The 25,699-nt window shown below is 41.0% G+C and overlaps 1 protein-coding gene across 1 annotated transcript in view; it reads left to right on the plus strand.

Annotated features, from left to right (window-relative positions):
- The window catches only part of CNTN6 (contactin 6), a 120,012-nt gene extending 95,776 nt beyond the window's left edge, over positions 1–24,236 (plus strand). The window contains exons 12-22 of the mRNA XM_075714559.1: positions 6,805–6,980; positions 7,321–7,438; positions 8,302–8,460; positions 8,552–8,701; positions 12,392–12,462; positions 15,880–16,114; positions 16,672–16,787; positions 18,177–18,363; positions 20,866–20,978; positions 23,261–23,429; positions 24,136–24,236. Of these exons, the coding sequence (XP_075570674.1) occupies positions 6,805–6,980; positions 7,321–7,438; positions 8,302–8,460; positions 8,552–8,701; positions 12,392–12,462; positions 15,880–16,114; positions 16,672–16,787; positions 18,177–18,363; positions 20,866–20,978; positions 23,261–23,429; positions 24,136–24,236 (1,595 nt within the window). The remainder of the gene's footprint in view (positions 1–6,804; positions 6,981–7,320; positions 7,439–8,301; positions 8,461–8,551; positions 8,702–12,391; positions 12,463–15,879; positions 16,115–16,671; positions 16,788–18,176; positions 18,364–20,865; positions 20,979–23,260; positions 23,430–24,135) is intronic.
- Positions 24,237–25,699: the final 1,463 nt, after the last annotated feature.

Here is a 25,699-nt window from a genome sequence, read left to right on the forward strand (position 1 = left end):
AGCGTGGGGCAGATCTATGTAGCGTACGTTGCATTCCTGCAGATCCTGAAGCCACCCACTCCTCCTCTGCATCCCAGCTGCTGTGCGCTACTTTGGTGAATAACTCCAAACCAAATCAGAGCCAAGCAAACACTCTTCTTTGGCCTTTCACAGGACTTTTGATTCTGAATATTAAAATGGCCATCTTCCACAGCCCTCCCCCAGTCTAGTTGCTGCATTAATAACAAAACAAGGGATCTGTTAGGGTATCTTCTACGCTTTCAGACTAGTTTGTTTTCCTGGATATTAATACTAAGACACCTCATTTCACAAGACACCCCTTTGCCCGAAAGCATTTGATTTTTTTTGCTTGTTTTCTTACATTACATTTTGGGTCAACCATTAACTACAGGTTAATGTAACGAAACAGATCTTTTTCTGAAGAGAGAATGAGGAACATCCTCCTCTCACATTGCCATTATTTTCTTCTCCATTATGTATATGAGATAAAATTTTAATTCTCTCCTTAAAAAGAAAGTGACTTGCCTCTTTGAGAATCATCACTATGAACTTGTCCCATCAGGATCACTGTAAGAAACCAAATCCCATGTCCTCTGAGACGAAATGACTGGTGGGATCTGATGAGATATGCCATAATGCAACTACCTAGTTATGCATGATGTTTCCCAAAACATTTATGGATGTCAACAAGGACTGGCCCTGACTGCTTAACATTTCCAGCTCCAATGCAAGTCATGCTTTCTTCTTCTATTTTTCCTTTTTTTCCCCACTTTCTTTTTGATTAAGGCACTAAGTGCAGGTGATTGTCTACCAGTCTCATTTTGTAGCACTTGCATATAAAACACCAATAACCTTTAGGACTGGAAAGCCAGGTTTTCTACTTCTGTCCTTTCCCCCCCAACTATGTGCCCTCACTGGCGGGGACCGAGTTTCCCACGGGCTGCTGCTTTCTTTGATCTCAGCTCTTCTCTGGCTGGAGTGGACTTGTACAAAGTCATGGCTGAGGGAAGTGGGAGACACAGGGTTCACAACCTTTGACTGGGAAGGACTTGACCCTGGGTCTCCTGTACTCTGCATGAGCGTTGTAACCATGGGACTCCAGCCATGGTGTGAAAGGTGGACAGTCCCTGGGTCGCTGTCGCTTTGAGTAGGGTGCTGCTTGCCCAGGAAGGTGAACACCCATGGAAAAGGACCTTTTGTGCAAGATCCCACTTGGGTGACAGTCTTTAACTTGCTGTCAGCCGAAGCTGCAGCAGGCACAGCCAGCATTTGGGCATGAACATTTTCTCCTGTTGGTCTAGGCAATTTATTGAGCAGTCTGTGTTGCTTTTAGATAGCGGTCCAAGTCCTCCCACTGAAAACACCGGCAACTTCAACACCTAACTCGGCTTTTCAGACCACATTGGTGAGGCCAGGAGTTTTATTTGTAGATGTTGTGATGTTTCAGTTGGAGGTATATAAATAACTTCCCTAACAGCCATCCTGTGATTATCAGTTTAAACATCCAGAAAATGATGTTATGGGCTAGGAGGCACATCATATCAAATGGTCACATCTGCTGTAATTCTCCTTCCCTCCAAAGCTCCAGCTTTGTCTGTGCCGGGGCTGAGCTTCTGGTGTAACTGCACGCTCTGGCTCTGGTCCCAGTCCAGCGATACTCTGCAGGGGGGTGTCTTCCCTGCAGTATTTTTCACCCTTTGAAACACAGTTAAATACATCGTGGAACACATTGAAGTACATTATGTTCAAAGCAGTCCTTTGCTTCAAGTTTTTGCTGCACTGATGGATGGCCTATCTCCATTAGTAAAAGGAATTTGTACAGACTTATCGCTCAGGTGGACTAGTCCAGAGCTGGAGGACGTGAAAAGAGATATTGTTTGTATAGCTACTCCTATGAGCAGCATATGAAATGACTATGTCCTGATCTTTAAATGCTGACAGAAAAAAAAAGAAGGAAAACTGAAGCAAACTTCATATGTTTTTTTTTCTCTTTGCTCCCACACGATCTTTTCAATACAGATGTTTTCTTATAAGAGTATTCATATTTGTTGATTTTAAGTGAGGAGAACAAGTTAGAAAGTGGAACTTCTGAGATTATGGGAAGCATATTAATCAGTTTTGCAAAACAGCTAACAATAATAACGTCTGTAGTTACAAGAAGAGCACATTATTAAATGTAATTTGTAACTCTCTTTTTTCTTAATATTCTTGTTTTCAATAACTTCAGAATGGTTACTGTAGCCTGCAGGCATGACCTCCTCCCTAACCTACTGCAGCTGGCAAAAATCTTTTTCATACTCATATTGTGAAAGAGCAATTAGCATTGTTGCTGTGCATTGTGTAATCTGAGACGATGTCACAGCACAGCTAGCAATGAATAAACCAAGAAGTTTAGGGTTTAGGCAGCTCTGACTTCATTAAGATTATATACCATTTCACGTATCACATACATACATCCTAATGGAGCAATATGGGAAAATCACATTAAAACATGAAAAAAATATTTTGTTTGGCATTTATGAAGTTTATTGAAACACTGAGTAACAACATGGTATAAAAATGATCTTGTTTGCAGGGAACATTTGTTTTTGTTTCCCCTCTGGAGAAGTTTTGGCTGTTCAATTATAGGCCTCATTGCTTCAGCGTTATTTTCAACTGAAATGTCAGAACTTGGAAAAGCATATCTAATGTGCAAATTAAGTTTATTGCTGCTCATTGAGTTGTTTATTCTTTGTGTGAGAAGTCTTTATTATACCTCCAGCACTCACAACATCTTATCTATTTTCTCTTCTGGAATGGGATTTGCCATATAATGCATGTCTGCAGTTGCTAAGCAAGATAGATAGGTAATGCAGAACCAAGAGCTTTTAAGAAGCTTTTAAAAGTATTTGAGGTGGAAGTCTTAAAGACAACCCCATAAAAGAAGCAGAAAATATCGCACAAGTGAACCACTCCACATCAGTGGTATCACTGGATATGAGCAGGCTAGAACAAGAGACACAAGAGGATGATAATACCACAACAAAATGGATATTTTTGCTAACACTACTAAAAAACCCCACCTCACACACAAACCCAGTATAATTCACAGAAGGACAGTTTTCAATATTTATTTGGTGGACGCCAATAGGTTCATACCAATAAGAAAGTAGACATAATACTAACAGCATATAGCTATTGGGATTTGTTGTATTATAAGAAGAAACCTTTATGTTCTGATATTCCAAAATACCCGTTCACTAGAGGGTGCCATAGAATGCATTTTTTTCAAAATATTTATCTTTTCCCCAAGGAGGACTTCCATATGTTTTAACAGATAAATGATCTCCAGAATTTTTATTCTTTCTAATAACATTTTATAACAGGATTGCAGATGCCTTATTTCTGATCTCTTTGAATGTGCGATCAAATCATGACACAAGAAATTACACGACAGACCTAATGAGGCAACCATAATATTATTGGAATCTTCTGATGAAGAAAAGTTTCAAAGAATTCCCAGCCAGTTTCATTACAACCAGCTGGAGCTAATGGCCCCTACCTGTAAAATAGACAACTGGCTTTGATAGAGGCTTAAAGATTTTACAAAAAATAGGGCATCGTTTTCTATTTGTATTCTATGGGGTTTAGAACGTTAACTGTTGAATCTGATTACAAATTCTGCGCGATCCTGCTTGTATCATTCTTGCTTAGTCTTACTTCAACCTTTCCATAGAAATAAATTGATTTTATTTATAGTCTTTTACTTATTTATAGAACGCTATAATTGTACACAGTGCATTGGAGAAGAGTCAAAATGCACCGATCCTGGTGACCAACCATCCAATACAGAGAAGCAGGAGTTACAAGATGAGGTGACATTAAGTCTTGTGGCAGTAGAGGTGATGTGGGTCCTGCGAAGGGTAGATATTTTAAAGAGAAATTTGAAGGACAGGAAGTACTTGACATGTGGAAAATTCAGTAGTGGTGCAAAGTTTTATTAATACTGAATGAACTAAAGCAGAAAAGGTGAATTTCATTCCTGGTATAAGTGCCTTGATTTGGAGTTGTAGCACAATACCTGGTTCAAAGGGTATCTTCAGGCTGTCATCAAAGCAGTGCAGAACAGATGCGTCCAAGCCAGCTTTAAGCAAGACAGATAAAATACCAGCAGCAGCTTATTCCTGGCAGCAAGGAGCTCATCTTAGGCTTTGGGGGCTATCTGAGAGGCCTGGGAAGCTGGACCATGTAACCACTGTTTACTCATATCCAGATACTGAGCTTACTAAGGGAAGGCTCAGGAAACATGTTGTTGCCCACCTAATTGACTGACATTGTAAACGAGCCTTGTTAGGGCCAGCCCTCGCCATTCCGGGGCAGTTACCCTGTACAGAAGACAGGAGCTGTGCATCGGACCCTTGCAGCGATTTCAGAGGAGCCAGTTCCCACCTCCTGGTTCTCCCAGCTCCACCGCACAGGTCAGAACCGGGGCTACAAGAGGTGAGGGACAGTCCAGGCTGACTTGCTAGACTTTTCAACACCCTCTTGTAAACCAGACATAACCTTTTTGCATCATTTATGAGGGAATATGTGTGGAGACATCTCTCCTGCACAGCTAAAGACAGAGCAGACAAAACCCAAGTGGAGTCTGGAAGGAAGCATACCATAAACATTCAGACCAATGTAGAATTTCCACTTTGAGGTCGATCGTGGTGTTCAGGGGAAGATATTGCTTCTTCGATGCCATGTTTCATTGGCTTTAAAACCTCAGTGTAGAGATGCACACGGTTTATAGGTTTAAGGAAGGAGGGAGTCTTACAGGATGGCTTTGAAGGAAGAGATGATGGGTTTGGAGGACCATATCAGGGCAGCCAATCATGCCTCTCCACCTGCTAGTGGCAAAGAGAAGTTCCAGCTGTCATGAAAGTAACTTTCCAATTTTTAATGTATACCAGGGTATTATTTCTTTTTTCTTCTTTCAACATATACAGCATTATTGCAAGTAATAGAACTTCTCTCCTCAAAGTGTTATTCATGCAGTTCTATTTCAGCTGTGAGAATAAGAAGTACAGGAGAAAAAGCAAGGAAAGAAAATTTTGTGGAGGTTCTCTGTAGTTCCCAGATACTTTTCAATGTTATTCTATAAAAGTTACCTGTACTTCACAATGGAATTACTTCATTTGAGATTTATGGAGCCAAGTTCTTTGCCCGTGTGTGCTGAAATCAGTGGAGTTGTGCCAACAAAGAATATGGCCCTTGAATCATCTGGAATTTATTGCATCTGACACACTGCTTGCAGGGAGAGGAAGAGATTTCTCTAACCGAATGATCAAGTATCTTCAAGACAGTCATCTGAGGCCTTCACATTTCTGTAGTTCCTGACTTCAGACAAACTGGTTGAGCTGCCACAATGATAGTTTTACATGGTTGTAAGAGCAGAGTATGCAGAGAAATCTGAGAAAGCGGTTTCCAAGTCTGAGCTCTAACTCAGAATAAGAGCCTCTGACAGTCTTTTAATGATACCAGAAAAAAAAAAACCAAACCAACCCGTTATTTGTCTACAATAATAAAAATCAGACAAGTTCTTTCTTTGTTTTCCTTGGAAAATATTACCTGATGCCTGCAGCAGGTATATCACTGAAACTAGTGAGATCCAGTTTTATTTTACAAGGTTAGCAGAAAACGCAACATTCTACCTTGTTTCTACTTGGCCACTGCCGTAACAGTCACTCACCCAGCGCAGCTCAGATGCTGGGAAGAAGCCCTTCAAGCTTCAGCCCATATTGCCTGTCAGTTACTGCAATGATGGTGACAGTCTGAACGAAAATGCGTTTGAAGGTAAGGGGTTGGATGCCCTGTCATGCGTCAGCCCTTTGGAGCCAAGGCCTTAGTAAAACCCAAATCCTGACGTTTCAAGCACATTTCTAACGCATAGGGTTAAGCCAGAATGAACGCTGAACTAATACAGCTCGTGCAAATTTTCTTCTCCTCCTCTCACATTATTTTCAGAACATATTAATATTGTTGAATAGATTCTGCTCTCATTTTATTCACGTGCCTCTAAATTCTCACCATTTTATAACACTTTCATGCACAAAAGCTTTATTCAAGGGAATTGCTTACAACAAAGTGGTTGTTATCTCTAATCTATCTGCCAGTCATATCAACAAAAGTGAAGCCATATAAACCTATTTCTTTCCCCTTCAGCGAGCTACTACTTCCCTTAGTAAGAGCTGCAAGTTTGTTTCTCAGTGTAAGGGGTTAAAAAAGATTAGATAAATAATTTTTCTGACTGTGAAGATATCTTCTTTGAACCTGTAAGGTAAGCAGCACTGTGCGGTAAACTACCACTAACATTAATATAGATTAAGGATCTCAATGTATAAAGTAAGCGGAGATGAACAGCAATTTTGCTTTTGCTGCAGTTTCCTATAAGGAGAGATTTTCAAGTTTGAAGAACCTTGGGCATATTTTTAACAGTCTTAATAATGACTTCTGCACTTTTGGAGCTGACATCATACCTACTGACTATGGGCTTTCCACAGTAACATACGACTAATTTAGCATGTTGCCTCTGACATCTGCTCGCTCTGAGAGGCACACAGCATGCTTGTTGTATTGAAACTGCAAAAGTAATAGGCTACACACGGGTAAGAGTGTTCTGAAATCATCACCATATTAGAGATAATTTTCTTTATTATGGAACATTTGGGCCAATTTTAAATCATTTCACAAATGGTACAAAACTCATTCAAGATCTACTATTTTTATAAGCATGTTCATAAAAAGGATTTTTTATTTTTTTATTTTTTTTTGTCCCTACAGAAAGGACTGTAATTACTACTCCACCTTCTAATATGGATGTAACAGTTGGAGAAAGCATAGTCCTTCCATGTCAGGTGTCTCATGACCCCTCCATACATGTGGTGTTCACATGGTCATTCAATGGCAATACCATTGATTTTAATAGAGGAATACATCATTTTGAAAGAATTGGAAGAGTAAGTTTTTTAAACTCCTTACTGCTTAATGAAACTATTTGCCACAGTCTTTAGGCAACACAAATATTTATCATAGTTCTTCCATCACTATTTATATGCATGGCAAATCACTGTTTCTTTACAAGGGCTTCAGCCATTTATTTTTCTTTCTTAAATTTCATAAAGGTGCTTGAGTTATTTGTGAAGCCATAATAAAAATGTCCACATGAAAGAAACTGATGATAGCTATGAATATATTAATTTAAAAGCTGAATTTTTTATTAGTATTGAGCAATTTATAAAAATGTCCAGTATGGAAAGCACGTTGTGAATGATTAGTTTACTTTCTTTGTATCTCCAGGAGTCTGTTGGGGATTTGATGATAAGAAATATTCAGCTACATCATTCTGGGAAATACACGTGCACGGTACAAACAACTTTAGACAGTCAATCTGCAACAGTAGATATAATTGTAAGAGGTATGTCTGTTAAATGTAGACACATATATCTTCTGGAGGAATTAGAAATTCTTAACATCCACTGTTGTTTAAATGGTTCCTAGGATATCAATTCAACATTTCGATGGTGAGTTGTTACATATCTTGTACCCTTGGCCCCAAAATTGGATTGAGCTTCTGGCCAACATGATCCTAGTGTGCAGCTAACCCAGAGAGATTTGTGCAGTGCTGCCATGGCCTCTTTGGAAGGTCAGCTTTTCTGGTCACGCAGGTCAGTATGGCAGGGCACAGGGAAGTCCTCTACTTCCAGCAGACTGCTGTCACCTGCTCCTTGCTGGGCACGTCTGGGTCACTGTGCAGGCTGGAAAAGAAACAAGAGACCTGGTTCCTTTCTGCTGTTTGGAGATAATATGAAAAATTATTTTCTATGTTCAACTAACTAATCTTTTTACTGCCAGCAGCAAGAGAAATGCTGTTATGGGAGAAGATCCTCTAAACCCTAGCAGAAATCAGAAATCTGTACAGTGCACCATCTTGCATTCTTTCTAAACCTGTTTTGATTAAATTCAGTAGGAATTCTGAAAATGTTGGACGTTCAGCAAAAGACACACTGGGTAACTTTCTTTGTCAGACAAAACAAATCATTCCCTTGTTTGCAGTTTTCATATTAGAAACATAAAGACATTCATTTTCCTGACTCAAAACCACTCATTAATTAGAAAAATGTAATACAGGCAAGAAGCCATCATTTAGAGATTGCGTTGCTTTTATGAAACTGCAGCTTCATGAATAATTCCACTGACTTAAGGAAGAGTTGCCCAACCCAACCCAGCAATGAATCTGCTCTTCCTAATACCTTCCTCTTAAAATGCTAATTATATCAGGCCCCCCAGGTCCACCAGAAGATCTTGAAGTTGAACATATTTCTAGCACTACTGCCGTGTTATCCTGGAAGTCCGGAATAGATAATAATAGTCCAGTCCAGATCTACAGTATTCAGATGAGAACTCCTTTCTCAGTTGGATGGCAGGCAGTTGCAACAGGTGAGCAATTTGAGAGTTGCCTTGTATTTTTCGCATATACCACTAATTATTCCAAAAAGAAATTGTCATGACATGTTTATTTTACCTTTAGTTCCTGAAGTCATTAATGGTAGGACTCACAAGGCAACAGTGGTTGACTTAAGCCCTTGGGTTGAGTACGAGTTTCGTGTGGTTGCCAGCAATAGTGTTGGAATTGGGGAGCCAAGCAGACCATCAGCTCTACTGAAAACTAAAGCAGCAGGTAAGTCCCTACTTTCTGTCAGTTTTTTCCACACAGACATGTTGCCAGCTCCCACGTGTGAGAATTTCACTGCAGCAGAGCCACTCACTCCTACAGGGTTACTTACATATCTGTCTGGCATGTTAGTCCATGGCTGCTATGGCTTCATGACAGCAGACCTGCACTACCGATGCAAGGGATGCTTGGACACGATTGAGATACCGCACGCTTTGCTTTCTGGTTTGGAGATCACTTGGGCCAGCAATAAAGGCTGAAGCTGGCCCATGCTTCCTCCCTTTGATATGTCCCAAAATATATCTAATCCACGTGCCTGAACACAAGCCTTCATTCAAGCAATTGGGGAGCAACATTTTTTGTCTTCCAATTATAACCATATTTATACCCTGCTCAGGGACTTGCATATAAAATGATAAAGCCAGCTCTCTGGCATATCCTAGCGCAAGCAAGTAATGTCTTTGCTGCAGAGGGTGTTTGATATCTGAGCATCAGTAGGGACAGGATATTGGCTTTAACTGGAGGAAATAAATCACAGCATCCAAAGCCCAGTGAAACTAATAGCTTCCACTGACTCCAGGGCGGGATCCTTACTATCTGTCTGTCTAACCTTTACACATTTATCTTCTGGGACTTGGAACCTCATAGGAAGAAGACTCATTCTTGGATGACCAACACTGTCAGTCCTTTGACCTACTCAGTTTGGTACAATTTATTTGAAGCCCAAACCTTTGGTTTGTTTTACGTTTCTCCCAGCCCCTGCTTATCAACTCTCTCCCACCTATAAAATCAGTATTTATAGGACGGAAAGCAGTAAAGTGGAAGCAGCTTTTACAATCCACTTTCTCTTCTCTGTTTATCTCATTTGCCAAGCTCTGAAGTTTGGCAAGCTGTATTTCAACACAGAACTCAAAATACAGTATTGTACATTGTACAGCAGAAAATACATATATACTTAGAAAGAGGGATCCATTTGTTTCTCAGAACACCTATAATACTTGTCCAAAGGCAGAATGACTTCAAAATGTATTAAATCAGTAGATTTAAATTTAATAAGTTCTTTTTCCTATTGTTGAAGCAAAAACTTATACTGAGTACTGATGCCAGAAAAAACTATTTGATCATTAGAACACTGATTTTGATAGATTTTGTCAGCTTTCCAGGTGCAGAGAGACATCAAATGAGTCTTAGCAGCAGTCAGGACTGCCTGGCCAGTGCGGTAGTAAAGCAGATTGCAGGCTGCTCCCAAGCAAAGGGAAGAGCCTGAGAGCCTCCAGCCTGGAAAGATGCACTGATCCTGCCCGGGCTTAGGCGTCTGGGGGGTGCATGCCCGAGTGGTACCCGACCCCCTCCTCCAACAGCAGAACCACAGGAAACCCTCACATGCAAGGAGTAAGGAGCAATGTGAAAAGGGAAAGCTAAACAAAAGCTGGAGAGAGGAAGAGGCCAGATTTTCTAAATTTCCCAGCAGAGTATCACAGATATATGTTCTCCATTACATGATTGATCATGAAGTCAAAATTAGTCTTGAGAAGGTCTTCCTTGCTGTTGCCACCGTGGGGCTTTGTAAAGTGTGATGTTCAAAACCACCTATACAGTCTGTAAAAGCTCTCATCTTTTAAAGCTTTCTTTTATTAGAGGGATTCACAAGGCTAGGGCTGGAAAGAGAAAGAAACAATAAAATTAATATTATTTATCATGGCAATAACACAACGAACATTATTTCCTTACAGTGTAGCCTTATCAGAAGCTTAACGAAAGGAATAGGAAGACTCAGTTCAGGTTTAGTTGCTTAACCTCTTCACTGCTGTAAATCATTCTGTCTCAAAACATTGCTCTGCTGTGGGAGCAGTAACAGAGTGTCTTTACATTTTTTAACAGAATAGGAAACTGAAAACGGGATGACAGTGTGGACAGCAAAAGACTGGCCATGAAAGGGTGAATTTGAACTTCACTGTTGTAATAGCTATTTTGCCAGCTGAAATCGGAGCATTAGTAGATTTGTGGATGCAAATGAGCCACTGTTCATTTCATTAAAATGGAGCTGAGAATTAATTGAGCCTCTGTTGGTGCACTCAGCTGTAAATTTTCATCTGTTTCTCAACTATGACCCAGTTGAGGCTCTGCTGAGCAGTAGTACAAATTTTTCCCCATGCAAATGTAGTAAGTACTGAACGCATTTAACACATGAACTAATTGAGCATCAACTGGTTCATGAAACAGTGAAACACTAGGCTTGAAGGGTTTTGTAATTTTTTTCCTTTAATGCAGTTCGCTTCAGTCTTAGATTATTTGCCTCTGATGCGCACAAAGACATTGATTGTGAGTGACAAAATTGAATACCTATGCTTGTGAGTGACAAAATCGAATACCTATGCTAAACTCTTCAAAGGAGCCTGCCCGTTTGCGCTTGCACTCACTTTTATGACTGCACAACAAAATCATCGTGAAATTTCTACATTTCTAGAGAGGATGAAATCAGATGCAGATTTATGTGGGCTTGAATCTCGAAGTGATAGTGGGTTCATACAAATTTCTGTGAACTTAAAGGGCTGTTGCCTTTATTGCCTCTACTAGAGCTGGGCTAATGCTGGGTGGCAGACATGGGAAAGGGCAGGCAGACATGGCAAAACTTGCCAAAATCTCTGAAAAAGCTTCTGAGATGTAACTGCCCCTATTTCTGGCCCTGTCCTCAGCCCTGTCTCAACACATCCCATTTTCAGACAGTGAGAGCTGAATGAAGGGAATGACAGAACAATCTTGAAATCTCTAAAAATAGTACCAGGGGTTTGGAGATGGTAAACAGTACAGATGCCCTCTTATAGGGGGTTTCTGTCTCAGTCAGTTCCAGGGTTGTCCTCTCTTTATACTTCCCCAGCAGCTGAAAAGGAACATGATGTCATCCTCGCATGTAGATCTATAGCGAACTATACGATAAGAACAAGGCTGGTCTGTCTGAATTCCATCCATTACATCACAAACCAGTTCCCCCAGCCTGTCAGTATTTATAGGCTAATGGGCTGGGCATGTTTGTGGAAATATACAGCAACAGGCAAGAAACGCTGATATTTTGCTTGCCTCTCCACCAAGAGCCATTTGAGTGATGAGAAGCCCCTTCAGCTTGGAACACCAGCACATTGCTTGACCTTGACCCTGTACCTGTGCTGCCATATACCTTGAGCAACACTGAGGAAATCAAGCCCTGAACAATGAACTTTTGGGCACTTACAGTGTTGGGAGAAGGAGAAAAATGAAGAGTTTTGAATTTCCTAAGAAGAGTATACAGCCAATTAAAAAAATTAATATATTGCTCCAACAACATGTTTACTGAACAAATGCATAATTAGTAAATCAGTAGTGTTGCAGCTACAGTCTGAATGGAACATCATTTTGCCAATTAGTTGATGAGGCATAATAATGTCAGATACTTGATGCTACTAGCTTCTTTAATTAATTTTTTGAACCAGGGTACTCATGTATCAAACACATCTGTGGCTTCAGCCTTATAAACTTGAAAATGTGTAAACATAATTTCAGTTCATTTAAAATGTACTGTTATGTAATGTAGCCCCTGTTCTACGTGTTGGAAGGCAGAATAGCTGCATGTGAGCGAGGAAAAGCTCTAATCATCCAGTTGACAAGACCCCTGGCAGTAGCGGTGGGGAGTTGTAAGCACCAAGGTCTTTTCTTCTCCAGTTCCTGCCGTGGCACCAACGAACATCAGCGGAGGAGGAGGGAGCCGTTCTGAGCTGGTCATCACGTGGGAGGTAATTGTTAGCTCAATTAACCTAAGCTGTCTAATGGGGAGTAGTCCATGGGTGGAATCACAGCCCTACTGAAATCCAAAGGCTTGGTCACTGGCTTTGCCTGACCCTGGATTTCTTCCTGCATCTGGAGAGAAAACAGCCTGTAAGAAATACAGCAAGTTTTCGGTGTTATAGCAAACAATTTATAAAAATAAACAGTTTAAGAGGCATGTTATAAAGATGTTTAGAAGTCTGTATAACCCTCTTATCTCCATTGTACAGGAGGTGCTTAACACACTAATCTGCTTGGCCATTTTCTGCATTAACATTTTTCATACTTTTGTTTACATGTTTTTCATTCTGGAACACTGTGCTGACAAGACATATCCTATTATGCATTAAAGGAGATGAGCCCTTTAATTCTCCAGCACTCCAGTGAGAGGAGAGAATATACATTTTCAGAACAGTTAATACCATACTGCAAGTTGCAACGGGTGAGCGCAGGTCATTTCAGAGGGCGGAAAGTAAGCGCTGTGGGAAGGAGCCCTTCTTCTCCAGCCACCCAAGAGCGTCCCTGCGGGCACCGCGATGAAGGCAGGCAGCATCCTGCAAAGCCCGTGCAGTGATGGGGCAGGTGCTTGGATGGGGCTCCAGCCCCTATGGAAAAACTCCCCAAAACACAGCTCCCACTCCCTGGGTTTTTCAGTGCTGGGTTTTTCATTGCTGGGGTACCGGTAGATGAAAAGCTGGACATGAGCCGGCAATGTGCGCTCGCAGCCCAGGAAGCCAACCCCATCCTGGGCTGCATCCCCAGCAGCGTGGGCGGCGGGGTGAGGGAGGGGATTCTGCCCCTCCGCCCCGCTCTGGGCAGACCCCCCCTGCAGCCCTGCGCCCAGCTCGGGGCCCTCAGCACCAGCAGGACATGGAGCTGCTGGAGCGGGGCCGGAGGAGGCCACCAAAATGCCCCGAGGGCTGGAGCCCCTCTGCTGCGGGGCCGGGCTGGGGGAGCTGGGGGTGCTCAGCCTGGAGAGGAGGGGGCTGCGGGGAGGCCTGAGTGCGGCCTGGCAGTGCTGAGAGGGGCCTGCGGGAAGGGGGGGCAAGCTTTTAGCAAGGCCTGTTGGGACAGGACAGGGAGTGATGGGTTTAAACTAGAGAAGAATGGATTTAGACTGGATGTAAGGAAGAAATTGTTTACAGTGAGGGTGGTGAAGCTCTGGAAGGGGTTGCCCAGAGAGGCGGTGGAGGCCCCGTCCCTGGAACCATCCCAGGCCAGGCTGGCCGGGGCTCTGAGCACCCTGCTCTGGTTAAAGCTGTCCCTGTCGCTGCAGGGGCTGGGCTGGGGGAGCTCTGAAGGGCCCTTCCAGCCCAAACCATTCCATGATTCTATGATTCTATGAAAAATACATATGGAGTTAATGTGACTCATCCAATTAAATCTATCCCCTGGCGCTGAGGACATCTGACTGAAGTAGGAGCTACCCCAGCCTGGAGGGCAGGGGCCGGGCAGCCTTCCCATGTATCTTACTAGGTGTGACTGTCTCAGAGGCTGCACAAGATGACCTCTGTTTGGTTCCTAATTTGGGATGGGGACTCCAAAGACAAGGTGCTTCCTTGGAAAGGAAGCATTTCTTCATGAAAAGAAGGAAAGCATATCTTCATGAAAAAAACAAAAGACTTCTAGTTCAGCTTCAGCAAGGAAAGCAGTCTGCTCCCTCCCGTGACTCCATTCTTTTTCCAAAGAAATAACAAAGCTCATGTATACAGTTTGAAGGAAAGGAAAACACATTAAATTAAAGTAAAAGTGATGTTATTCATCAGCTGAGTGAGTTATCTATGTTCTCCTTTATGCTAAAAAACCTGTGCCATTTAACCAGCCATTTGGGGGAGGAAGGGAAGTGACAGGAAAAAGATGAGGTCAAAATTTAAAAATCCCCGCTAGATAAATAATATTGCCAATGCTTTCCCCTCTCCATGCTCCAAAGAGAGTGAAACTTCACTTTTACTGAAGTAAATTTTCCTCCATATGCATCTTTCACTGTTTTGTTTTCTCCTCTACTGATCCACTCTTTTGGAGCAGAAGAACATGAAAATTGAAAACAACCTGAGAGATCTCAATCAAATTATCCCATTGGACTCCATAGTGTGTCCTGAAAAATAGTCAGAAGAAATACTAATTATGCCAAGCTAACAACACTGAACACGACTCTCCAGCTTTCTGTGATGAACTCACTAAACATCTTGATTAAATCTGAGGTCACAGAAGCCTCAAAAACAAATTAAATTCTCTAGAAAGTAGCTTGAACTCTTATAAATCCCCAGTGCAGCACCATCACTCACGCTTAACTCTCTCAGGACTGGAAAGGAGCTAGAAGGGGGCACACTGGGGACTAAATGTTTGTAAAACACTTAAGGAAAGACACATGCATCATACGTGCCATAGAAGAAATATGAAGAAAAAAATAAAAGTGCCCTGAAATCTTCCGATATACTTCCTGATTTTTTTTCTCCCATCTTCTCACACCATTAGTGTTCCCAGTAGTTTCTCTGCAGGAGAGGAGCTTGGAGCCTGGAACGATCACAGGGGTTGCCGTTCTGCCCCTATGGTTTTCTCTCTCTTTTTGCACCATTTTTCATGGCTGCTTTTCTGTGCACCTTACTTTGATGCAAGCATCTAAAATAAATGAAGTTCTGCTGAGAAACGCTTCCTTCCTCCATGTAGTACTGATTTTTTCTTGTTTCATAAACGTTCTCTTGCTTTGAGAAGCTAATGTAGAAGTATTTTTATGCCAAGAAAACAAAAAAGTTCATGCTGGATACAGTGTTGATGTAATTGCCTGTTCAGTAATAGTCATTAATACATATCTTGACGTGTGATTTTATTAATAGAAACATTAATTTGCCATGTTGACTTGCAATAACATTTCTGTTCTAAACAAACTTAAATAAGAATATGTTCATGCACTTGAGACTTTCACTTGGGCTAAAAAAAAAATGTAAGTAAGTACTGTACTCATATGCAGGCAATTATAAAGATGACGCACATTTCTGTGTATACATTTGCTCTTTTCCTGACTCTTTTTTTTTCTTTAAAAGTCATTTATTTAAAATTAGCATTCCTATACCCCTTGGGGAAAAAAAAAAAAATCAGCTACAACCTGTACTGAGTGAAATGCTTTTAATTTTGAAAACTTCATGCCTGAAAGAGAATAACTTTAATGGAGCTGATCAGATCTTTTGTTTCTAAATTGATTGCCTCAATAGACTTATTATTTTGATTTTTATTTCAATATTACATTGACTGATGGAGCAAACATTATTATCTTCTCTAAGGCACAGTCAACTAAATCAATACCACCAAAATACACTCAGAGAATGAAGATTCAATTAAAACAGTGTGTACTTGCAAATGCTTATTGACTGACTGCCTTGTCACTACAGCCAGTTCCAGAAGAACTACAAAATGGGGAAGGTTTTGGCTACATCATTATGTTTCGTCCTCTTGGCTCAACAACCTGGACAAAAGCAGTGGTGGCTTCAGTAGAAGCAAACAAATATGTTTATAGGAATGAAAGCATTACACCTCTCTCTCCTTTTGAAGTGAAAGTTGGTGTCTACAACAACGAAGGAGAAGGGACCCTGAGCTCCGTATCCATTGTCTACTCAGGAGAAGACGGTAACACATGTTACTCTTATTATTAATGGTTGTGTAGCAGCAATACATCCTGGATATGATCAGACAGATCTCCACAGGGATATTAAGGAGCCTGCTCAAAGCTGCTCATTGAAGATTGACAAGAGACACGAGGCAGAAAGTGGGAAATCAAAGTAAACAAAAGCAAGGGACAGATTTTCAGAATTGCTTTAAGCAGGCAGCGCGTTTCAACTTCTTTATTCCCAAGGAGCTCCCACTGAGTGGGCTGGGAAAATCAGAAGACATTCAGAAGTGTAGCTCTCAGAGGGTCTGGCTTTTCAGACCACTCACTGGAGCTGATCTCCTCTGAAAATCTGCCCCAGCTTAGGGGCAATGATGAATTTTGAAAAATTATGGGTTTGCTGCTCTTCCAGAATAAACGGGCAGCAAAGCTAGGGATTCACACCAGGTTGCTGAGCCTTTGCCTGCTACTTCCCCCCAGAATCTCTTCCTCTGTTCTTAAATCTCCCTTAGATTTGACATAACATGCTGTTGGTAAGACAAATGTTCCACCAGCTGTGTTTTTTCCCATCACCCAGAGCCACAGATAGCACCGGCGGGGGCTTCCGCGCTGAGCGTTTCGGCGGCGGAGGTGGAGGTCTCCTGGCAGCCCATCGCATGGAACAGGCACACGGGCAGGGTGCTGGGCTACGAGGTGAGGCGGCTGGTGCTGGTGTCTGACACCTTAGAGATGTCCCTTTCCCAGCCACATTTCTATTCTGGTTCCTCCTCCTTTGCTTCCAAGTTAACAGACAATGGAGCTCTTCACCCAACTCTCATTAGCGACATTTCACCTGAGATAATCACAAGCATTTACAGACCAGGGCTGCAGCTCTGTCTCAGACTTTTTGTAATGTAAATTAAAACCTCGAGATTAATCATTTGTGGTGGCTACTATAAAAGGACTCGTGCTTGACTCCACAAAACAAGCTGATCCTCCTCTTCTTACACAGCTGAAATGCTGCCTGAGCCCGATGGGGTGCTTGATAGTTTGAGGGCATGCACATGACCCATAGCATTGCTTACAGAAAAAAACCCAGGAAAAATGCACTTCATTGCTACCCAAAGCTTGTGCTGCGGCATATTTCAAAGGCTTTTGGCTTCTCGCTCCCATTCGCAGTGAGCACCTGCTCATTTACCAATAACTGACAGGTTTTTTTTGCCCTGTGCACTGGGGTGTGTGGCTGGTGTCACGGCATCAAGTCCAGGGCTGGATCCAGGGCCAGACATTTCAGGGTCTGAGCCGGGAGAGCTGCAAGGACGCGTGGATGCTGCCCGACCCCGGCGGCACTCAGCCAGCGGTGCTGCACCCGGTGGGAGCAGAAACCCCATGTCAGCTGCATCTGGCATCCACAGGACAGAGCAGAGGTCCCTCCAGCGATGGGAGGGGAGCAGATTTTTATATTAATAACCGGGGAACTTCAAAGTAACCTCAGATATGATTCCTGGGCATTTTACTTGCACAGTGAAACAATTTTTTTTTTTTTTTTTTGTTAGATAAGATAAACCAAGAGTAAAGCAAGTCAGAAATACTTTAAATTCTGTCCTATCATTACAAATGTATTAATGAAGGTAACAGGAATCATGTACAGCACACAAACCTTCCCAAATCAATTAGTCACTGAAAAAAAAAGCCCTAGGTCTAAATAGCTGTCACTGAATCAAAACTAGAGGCAGGATACATAATAATTAAAAAACCTCTTAGATGACCGACATAGATGTTTCGTCGTATCTTTTAAAGTTTTCTTAAATGTATTCAAACCATAAAACCAAACAAACTTTTAAAATTTCTCACCTTATCAAAGGTTTCATTTTGGACATCTATAAAGTTAAGGATTTCATTTACCTCCTTAATTGGCATTCAGTCTCTGAAATTTTATTTCTTCCCTATAAATATTCATGGTCGCTTTTATTTCCTGCTAGTTTTGAATACAAAAAAATCCTGTATTCCTTGAAATCTTCATTGTCAGCTTGTCTGCTACCCAGCCAAATCTGTAATTGATGGAAAACAATGAATTGCCTGTTCTTTGTTCTTGCTTTTCAGGTTTTATATTGGACTGATGATCCCAAGGAAAGCACAGCTGGTAAAGTCAGAGTCAATGGGAACGTAACAGCCAAAAATATCACAGGACTAAAAGCTAACACAGTGTATTTTGCAACAGTTCGAGCTTACAACACGGCAGGGATGGGGCCTTCTAGCACTCCAGTAAATGTCACCACTAAAAAATCACGTGGGTATTCAATGTCGTACAACAAATGTTGCAAACTCCCAAGTGTGATAGTGACATTTCAGCTTACCGTGACCCATGTCTGATAAATGCTGCAATAGCAAAGAAAAGTGGATCCCAAATTTCTTCATAAAATTAAGCAACAAAATCTGTGACTAAGAAACTTCTCTATCTCTTCCCTGACAATATTTTTGGGGTCACCATCAAGTTTATTCAGACTCTGGTGTTGAAGACATTGATATAATATTTACCTTGGGCTTCAGTTCTCTCTCAGTGGAAGCCAAAATTCTCATCAACTTAAATCAGACCTGGGAAGGCTATTTCATTTACCTTACTCTATTTATACGCTAAAGTATTTCTGTACACCTACAAAATGAGGTAACACCGGTGCTTGTGTTCCTACAGAGTAGCAACTTTTAGGAAGGATTTCCTTTTGTGTTGCAATAGCGTGCCACTTGCTTTCAGGAGATTTCAGAAGAGAAGCAGAGTCAATAAAGGAAAGATGTTCACAGGTCCAACAATAGATTTGGGTGTGGGAATACGTTTTTTTTTTTTTTTTGAAGAAAAATGTGAAATGCTCCAAACACAGTGCTTGTTTGAGACCTTTAAACTGTGCACCACTGAGGGTAACATACGGGATACATTCATAGAAATACTATTTAGTCATTAATTTTTTAAATTTTCTGCCATTGTAGAGGCAAAACCATACACTATTCTGTTTGTGAGAAGCAGCCTCATGAAACCAATGCTTTCACAGGCCCATCCTCCAAGGTAATAAGGAATCACTGAGCACCATTCTGCAGGACTGAACCCGTGAAGTAGATGTTCACTAGTAGTCATAAAGAAGAAAATCTTGGTAATCTGTTATGTACCCACGTGCCCCGAAGTCATTACTGTTTAAGCATTCCAGTTTTTTTATACTTTCCTTGGACTATGTTTTCCCAGTAAACAACTGATGAGCCCTTTCGCACAAAAAGGGAAATATTTCTCCTGTCTTTCACCAATTCTCCTCTTGTTTATGTGCTTTTCCATACTATTACTTAAATGCAAGACAGGAACCAACTTGTAAAATGAGTTTGTGGTAAAAGTTGCCATTTAATGTAAATAACATAAACCAAAATAAAGCCACAGAAGGTATTTTTTTAAGGACTCAGACAGAACTCTTCTCACAGGCAATTTCTTAACAGAAAATAGGCTCATGTCTGGAAATTATTCTCTATATTTGTATCTGCATATGCATGACAAGTTAAAGACATGACAGTGAAGTGACAAGACATATAAGGAATAAATTTGCTTTTGTTTTACATTGACTTCATCTTCTGTCAAATCCAGGGTTGTGCTAATGGTTCATTTAAAAATTAAAGTAAAAATAACCCTTTTAATATTTAAAAACATATATTAAAATTTTAAGCTCTGGTCTCTGAAAGATGCAAGCACTCTCAATATGAGTAGAGATAATATGTCAAGAGAGTATAAACAATGTACATCTACAGTGGGAGCTTTAGCTTCAAGGTAATAGCTCTGTCTTCCTACTCATTGTCCAGGATTCCTACAATGTTCTGTGCATGCCATTATTGCAGTGACTAAGCACCATCAATTTATTCCATCTCCATGGGAAATGAAAGAAATTGTGGAGTATTACCAAATCAATGGTACCTTCCAAGTTACATACGTTGATCAGCAATATATAGGAGCTGTAGGGAGAAAAGAAGGATCCCAGAAGTGAAGCATTTTAAAGTCAGGTCTGGGATACTCGTACCGTGTTTCTCCAAATCTCTTCTCCTTTTTCTTAATTCTGTTCAAGTCCTTATTTCCTCTAACAGCCCCAGTGCCGTCCTCCCAGGTAGGGTCCAGGAGGACACACCATGGAGGAGGTGGTGATGTGTTGCTCTAAATCTGAGATGCAGTTCAAAGGCACAGCTTCAACTTCACATGTTCACACAGGATTCGATTTCAGTCACTTGTAGGCAAATTTTCAAAGTCCTGGCACTTAGGCATAAAAAGCCTTTGAAAAGCTACTCTCAGCCTATTGTGCTGAGAATTTATAAAATCCTACAGTGGTTCATGATGGATCACATGGAGACTTTAATGTGTAGCTCTTTGTAACCTGTCCTCATGGCTGATGAAAACCTTGTCTTTTGTACTTTGCTCTTAGTTTTAGCTTTTTCTGAAATCCATACAGCAAAACATTCTCTAGTACATTAAAACACAGATAGGAACAACACAGTACTTAAACAAAATCTATCAAATATAACTTGAACTGACAGACACTGTCAGGCTTTTCCTAATTTTGAAAATGAACTCTCACAGTAAGTGGTTTTGTGCTATGAATAGATCTTTATTCTGACTAATACGAGAGAAATGATGGACTGGAAAATATTTTTTACTCTTTTAGATTTGAATCACCCATGCATTTGCTACTTCCATGTCAGCGGCTCATTCAATTACGCTATGCAAATTAATATTCAGTTGTATCTTGCGATTATCGTCATTTTTTTTTTAAAGCACCAAGTCAACCCCCGGCAAACATCGCCTGGAAGCTGACAAATTCCAAAATCTGCTTGAACTGGGAACACGTGAAAACAATGGAGAATGAATCAGAGGTGCTAGGCTACAAAGTAAGTAATTTCTTTATCTCGTTAATCAGACATGTTGTTTATAATAGAAGTACAAACAGTGACTTGCTGAAATGCGACTGCTCATTACCTGGAAAACAGTGACTTTTCTGGAGTTATTGGGATGGTTGGCTGACATTTATACAAATGGAAGACCAGTTGTGTTCATTCAGAGTAGGACCTCTCTATCCCAACGCAGGGATTTTCTGTCCCCAATGCTGGACATCTCTTGTCCCATTTCCCTTGTAATCCTACAAGATTCTTGCATTCACATCTTCTTCGGAAAGGAGTTTCATACGTACATAAGAAGTAGAGAACAGTCTCTGAAGCATTAAAGACAGGTATAAAACACATTTAAAAGTTCACACTCTCTGGCAATTCATAAATGTAGCTTTGAAAATAGACAGGAAGATACTCACGTAAAGATCAATGTGCGTGAAGTAAAAAGCACTTGCAAAAATCTATTTTTTAGGGAAAGGAAAATTTAGTTTAAAGTTGGTTTGCAGTGGCTCTGACCCCAAAAAACTTATGGAAAGACTTTTTTACTCCTGACGGATTGTAAAAATGGAGGTGGGGAGCGCTTGCATGAGGAAAGTTTCTCACAATCCAGATCCTCATGTCGCTAGGCATTTTAGTGTCTACACAGAGTTATTTATGCCTAGGGAGGAAAAGGACACCAAAAAACCCCCACCTTGCAATCTCTCTTGAGATCATATTCTTTTCGACCCTAGTGAGTGTGTTTGACGCACACTGCGGAAGAAGTTAAAGCTAGACTATTAGGCTTTTTTCCTTTGCATCTAACCTACCTGCTGCTGGGCTACACTTGCTTATTACATTTTTATGTGGAAAGAGAGCTTTAAGTACTTGCTGCAGTATTTATTGTATGATCCCTGTTCCTCCTTCTGCTTTGCTCTTCAGTTGCTCTTTTTAGCATAAATATGTCAAAAGATTGTCAAGAGAAAGGAGTCAAACACTGTCATTGCTGTGCTAGCAAGGAAGAAAAGCTTTTTGGAGGAAAAAAGCTGATCATAGTCTGTAGGATCCCTGTCCGGACTCCCCAAGCTGCTCTGCACCTTGGGCAATGATTCATTAACAAAAAGACCTAAGTGCAAGCAGGCACTGGATCCATCATGTTTAGTTGTAGAAATGTGCTTCCTAAGTGGAAACCTAGATGCTACTATCTAAATTTCTGTCCTTTCTTTAAAAACATACCGCTATGCAATGTCTCGTGTTTTCTTTAGCAAGTGGTAATTTTACATGAAAGTCAACATGAATATTTCTATTTGACTATAAATGCTCACCACAAACAGGTGAAATTAAAAAAAACCCCAAACTTAAAACTTCAGTTCCTGAAGTGTCACATCAGTTCTGGATATAAAAGGTGTTACCGGCTGAAGTCTTGTTTAAAGGTGTGTCTAACTGTCGTGGTGTAGCCCCAGGCAGCAGCTCAGCACCACGCAGCCATCGCTCACTGCCCCTGCCCCGATGGGATGGGGGGAAAATCGGAGGAGTGAGAGGGAGAAACACTCCTGGGCTGAGATAAGAACAGTTTAATAACTGAAATAAAGTACAATAGTAATGATAAGAGTAACAAAATAATGATAATAACAATAATAATACACAAAGCAAGTGATGCACTATGCAATTGCTCACCACCCACCGACCCATGCCCAGCCAGTTCCCCAGCAGCGATCGCTGCTCCCCGGCCAACCCCCCCAGTTTCTATACTGCCCATGACGCCGGATGGTATGGAATGGCCCTTGGGGCAGTTGGGATCAACTCTTCTGGCTGTGCCCCCTCCCAGCTCCTTGTGCCCCTGGCAGAGCATGGGAAGCTGAAAAGTCCTTGCCTGGCATAAGCAGTGCTGAGCAACAACTAAACCATCAGCGTGTTATCAGCATTCTTCTCATCCTAAATCCAAACCACAGCACTGTGCCTGCTGCTAGGAAGAAAATGAACTCTATCCCAGCCAAAACCAGGACACTAACTTCCATATTTACAGAAGAGCATAAGTGTATTGGATAACGATTTCATAGCTACTTTCTGTTCTAGCGGACAAAAGCTCTCCTGCAAAACACAGGTGGAGCAAATGCCCTCTGTGGTCTCCATCACAAAATTCTGCAGAACGTATTTCTACATTTTGAATTAAGTTTAATACTCTGCAGGATGCCGATAGCGCTCTGAAAAGTTTGGGCCATGATAGAAGATATTCTCACCCCCCAAAAAATCCATTAAAATGTAAAAAAAATTAAATAACTCTTGTTTTCTAATCCCTTTTTACTTAGATTTTGTATAGACAAAACAGACATAGCAAAACACATATACTGGAGACAAACAACACTTCAGCTGAACTGCTGGTACCATTTGAAGAAGATTATCTCATAGAAATAAGAACAGTCAGTGACGGCGGGGATGGCAGCAGCAGTGAGGAAATTAGGATTCCAAAAATATCAAGTATGTGGGATATTTTTTTTTCCTCCGAATGTTATTGCGTAACAAGAAATCTGTGTGCCTCTAAGAAGTACAATAGATTAACAGACTTTCCACTACCGTAGCTGGCCTCCCTGCCGTTGCTTTCTAACGCTGGGTCCATGCAGATTAGTCGCCGGGACTCTCGCATTCATCAGCGGAGAAAGCATTTTGCACACCACCTAGATGTGACCTTCTTTTTAGCGTAGGTCTCCATCTGCCCTGGGCTGTAATGCTCAGGGAAGGACAGAGAAATAAGCTTTCTTACTAAAGTCAAAGCTGCAGCCTCTCACGGAACGTGGAACGTGGCTCTCAGTCTGGTCTGGAGCTGCTGCTGAGACAGAGAACCTCAGCCCTGCCCCATGGCTGGGCTGGGGGTGCCCAGGGTCCGGTCTCTGCCCTCTTCAATACCTTATTACACATGCAAAAAGGAGCACAGTTTTGCAACAAACTAGCCAAAACCCTCCTGAAAGTAGGTACGCACAGGGAGGGTGGGAAGCTGATTCGAAACCATACTCCACGGGACTGCGGCTACAACTTAAAAACTAAATAAATAGAAATAACATGGGTGGATAATATTTCATTTTGAAAACAGAACGAAGACTACTGTGATGCTAGAATGCATAGAAAAAATATTTTTTGACACCAGTTTACTTTTGTCAGAAAATTTTGTATGCTTATATTTTTACAGGTTTAAGCTCTGGAGGAATAAAATTGCCCCAAAGGGCAAACCGTATTTTGACATCTGGGATCCTGCTATTGAGTTCTGTTCTTATACACCCTTTTCCTTGATGATTAAAGCAATGCTCAGCCATGGACTTTTAAAAATTAACCACGCGTAGATTTTATCTTAATACTTCACCACGACCAACATTCCTGATAAAGAAAACTAGTGGGGATGGGGGAGGGAGATAGAAGTGGTGTATTATTAAGAAAACATTAAGTCTCAATATTACATTAATTTTTAAAAATAAGCTTTGAAATTAATGGATAAATGTATATGCATTAATTAAATGGAGTGGTGCCAAACATAACTTGAGATTGTGAGGAAAGTGGTCTCAATTTTTTTACAAGCAGTAGTTCTTATTGAAACTCCAGTGTAATGGTATGTCAAACATGAAAGAGCTGTGCCGAGCTGTTATAACTGAGAGAAGAGGAGACTTGCCGTTGCTTGTGATGTGGGTATTATTTATCTCACATTCTTCAATGTAACCTGTAAAAAAAAAAAAAAAAAAAAAGACCTTTCAATTAAATAAAAGCTATTTGTTTACTTTTTGCACTTGTTTGTATTACAGGGGGTGTCATATAATGCATTGTATGAAGTGTACTGTACTATTTTCTTCAGAAAAGGGAAGCTTAAATAAAAGGAATCATATGTACCAACTCAAAGCCCATTGAATTCAATAGAAAGACTTTCAGTGGCATCAGCAAGCCTTGAACCAGATCTGAGTGAGACAGTGCCTTTTTTAATATGAGACACCTTACCTATTCTCAAATACATTTTAAAGGACTTTTTCATGCAAAGCCTATTCTGATCAACAAAACTAGCAGAGGTGCTGAATACCTTTTTTGAAGGGAGATTGAAATATATCTGTCTTCAAGCAGGTTCAGTTGCTCTCACCTGATATCGTTATTCTTTGCTGTAGCTTGGAAACGTAGATTCATCTTTGGGCTGGGTATGAAGGTAAACAAGACGAACATTGATTTTTATCATCTTGAAATATAAATATAAGCATCTAATTAAGCCCTTCAATCTGTTGAGTTATTAGAATGACAAATTAAACACCCGAGTCAGCATGGCTTTCAAGTCAGTAGGTACAGCTCAAAATGCAAAGTCACATTCATGTCAACTCTAACAACATCCGATAAAAGGGATTTTTTTGTCTCATATCATTATTGGGGGACCTTTTCTTCCTTCCCACTTTACTCGGAAGTATATTCTCTTTTCACGACAGTCAGATACGTGTTGTGTCATCTTTGTAATCATTTACGAGTTGAATCAAGTGAATCAAATAGCCCCCGATATTTTTTTTTAAAAGAAAAAGGTTCAAATGGGGATGGTGTTGTGGAAGCACACGAATGAGCAAAAGGATAGAGGTTCATCTGTGCATGATAATCCTTCAAACAGCGTATTGAATATGCTTCTTATCCACGGGTATGGGAGGCCAAATTGGCAGCAAGAGTGTCTAAAATGTAAATAGGAAGCAACCAAAACTTTGGTACCTGAGATTACTCATAGAGCCCACGTACTGGAC

The sequence above is a fragment of the Pelecanus crispus genome, chromosome 7 (genome assembly GCF_030463565.1).
Source record: "Pelecanus crispus isolate bPelCri1 chromosome 7, bPelCri1.pri, whole genome shotgun sequence".
Classification (NCBI taxonomy): Eukaryota; Metazoa; Chordata; class Aves; order Pelecaniformes; family Pelecanidae; genus Pelecanus; species Pelecanus crispus.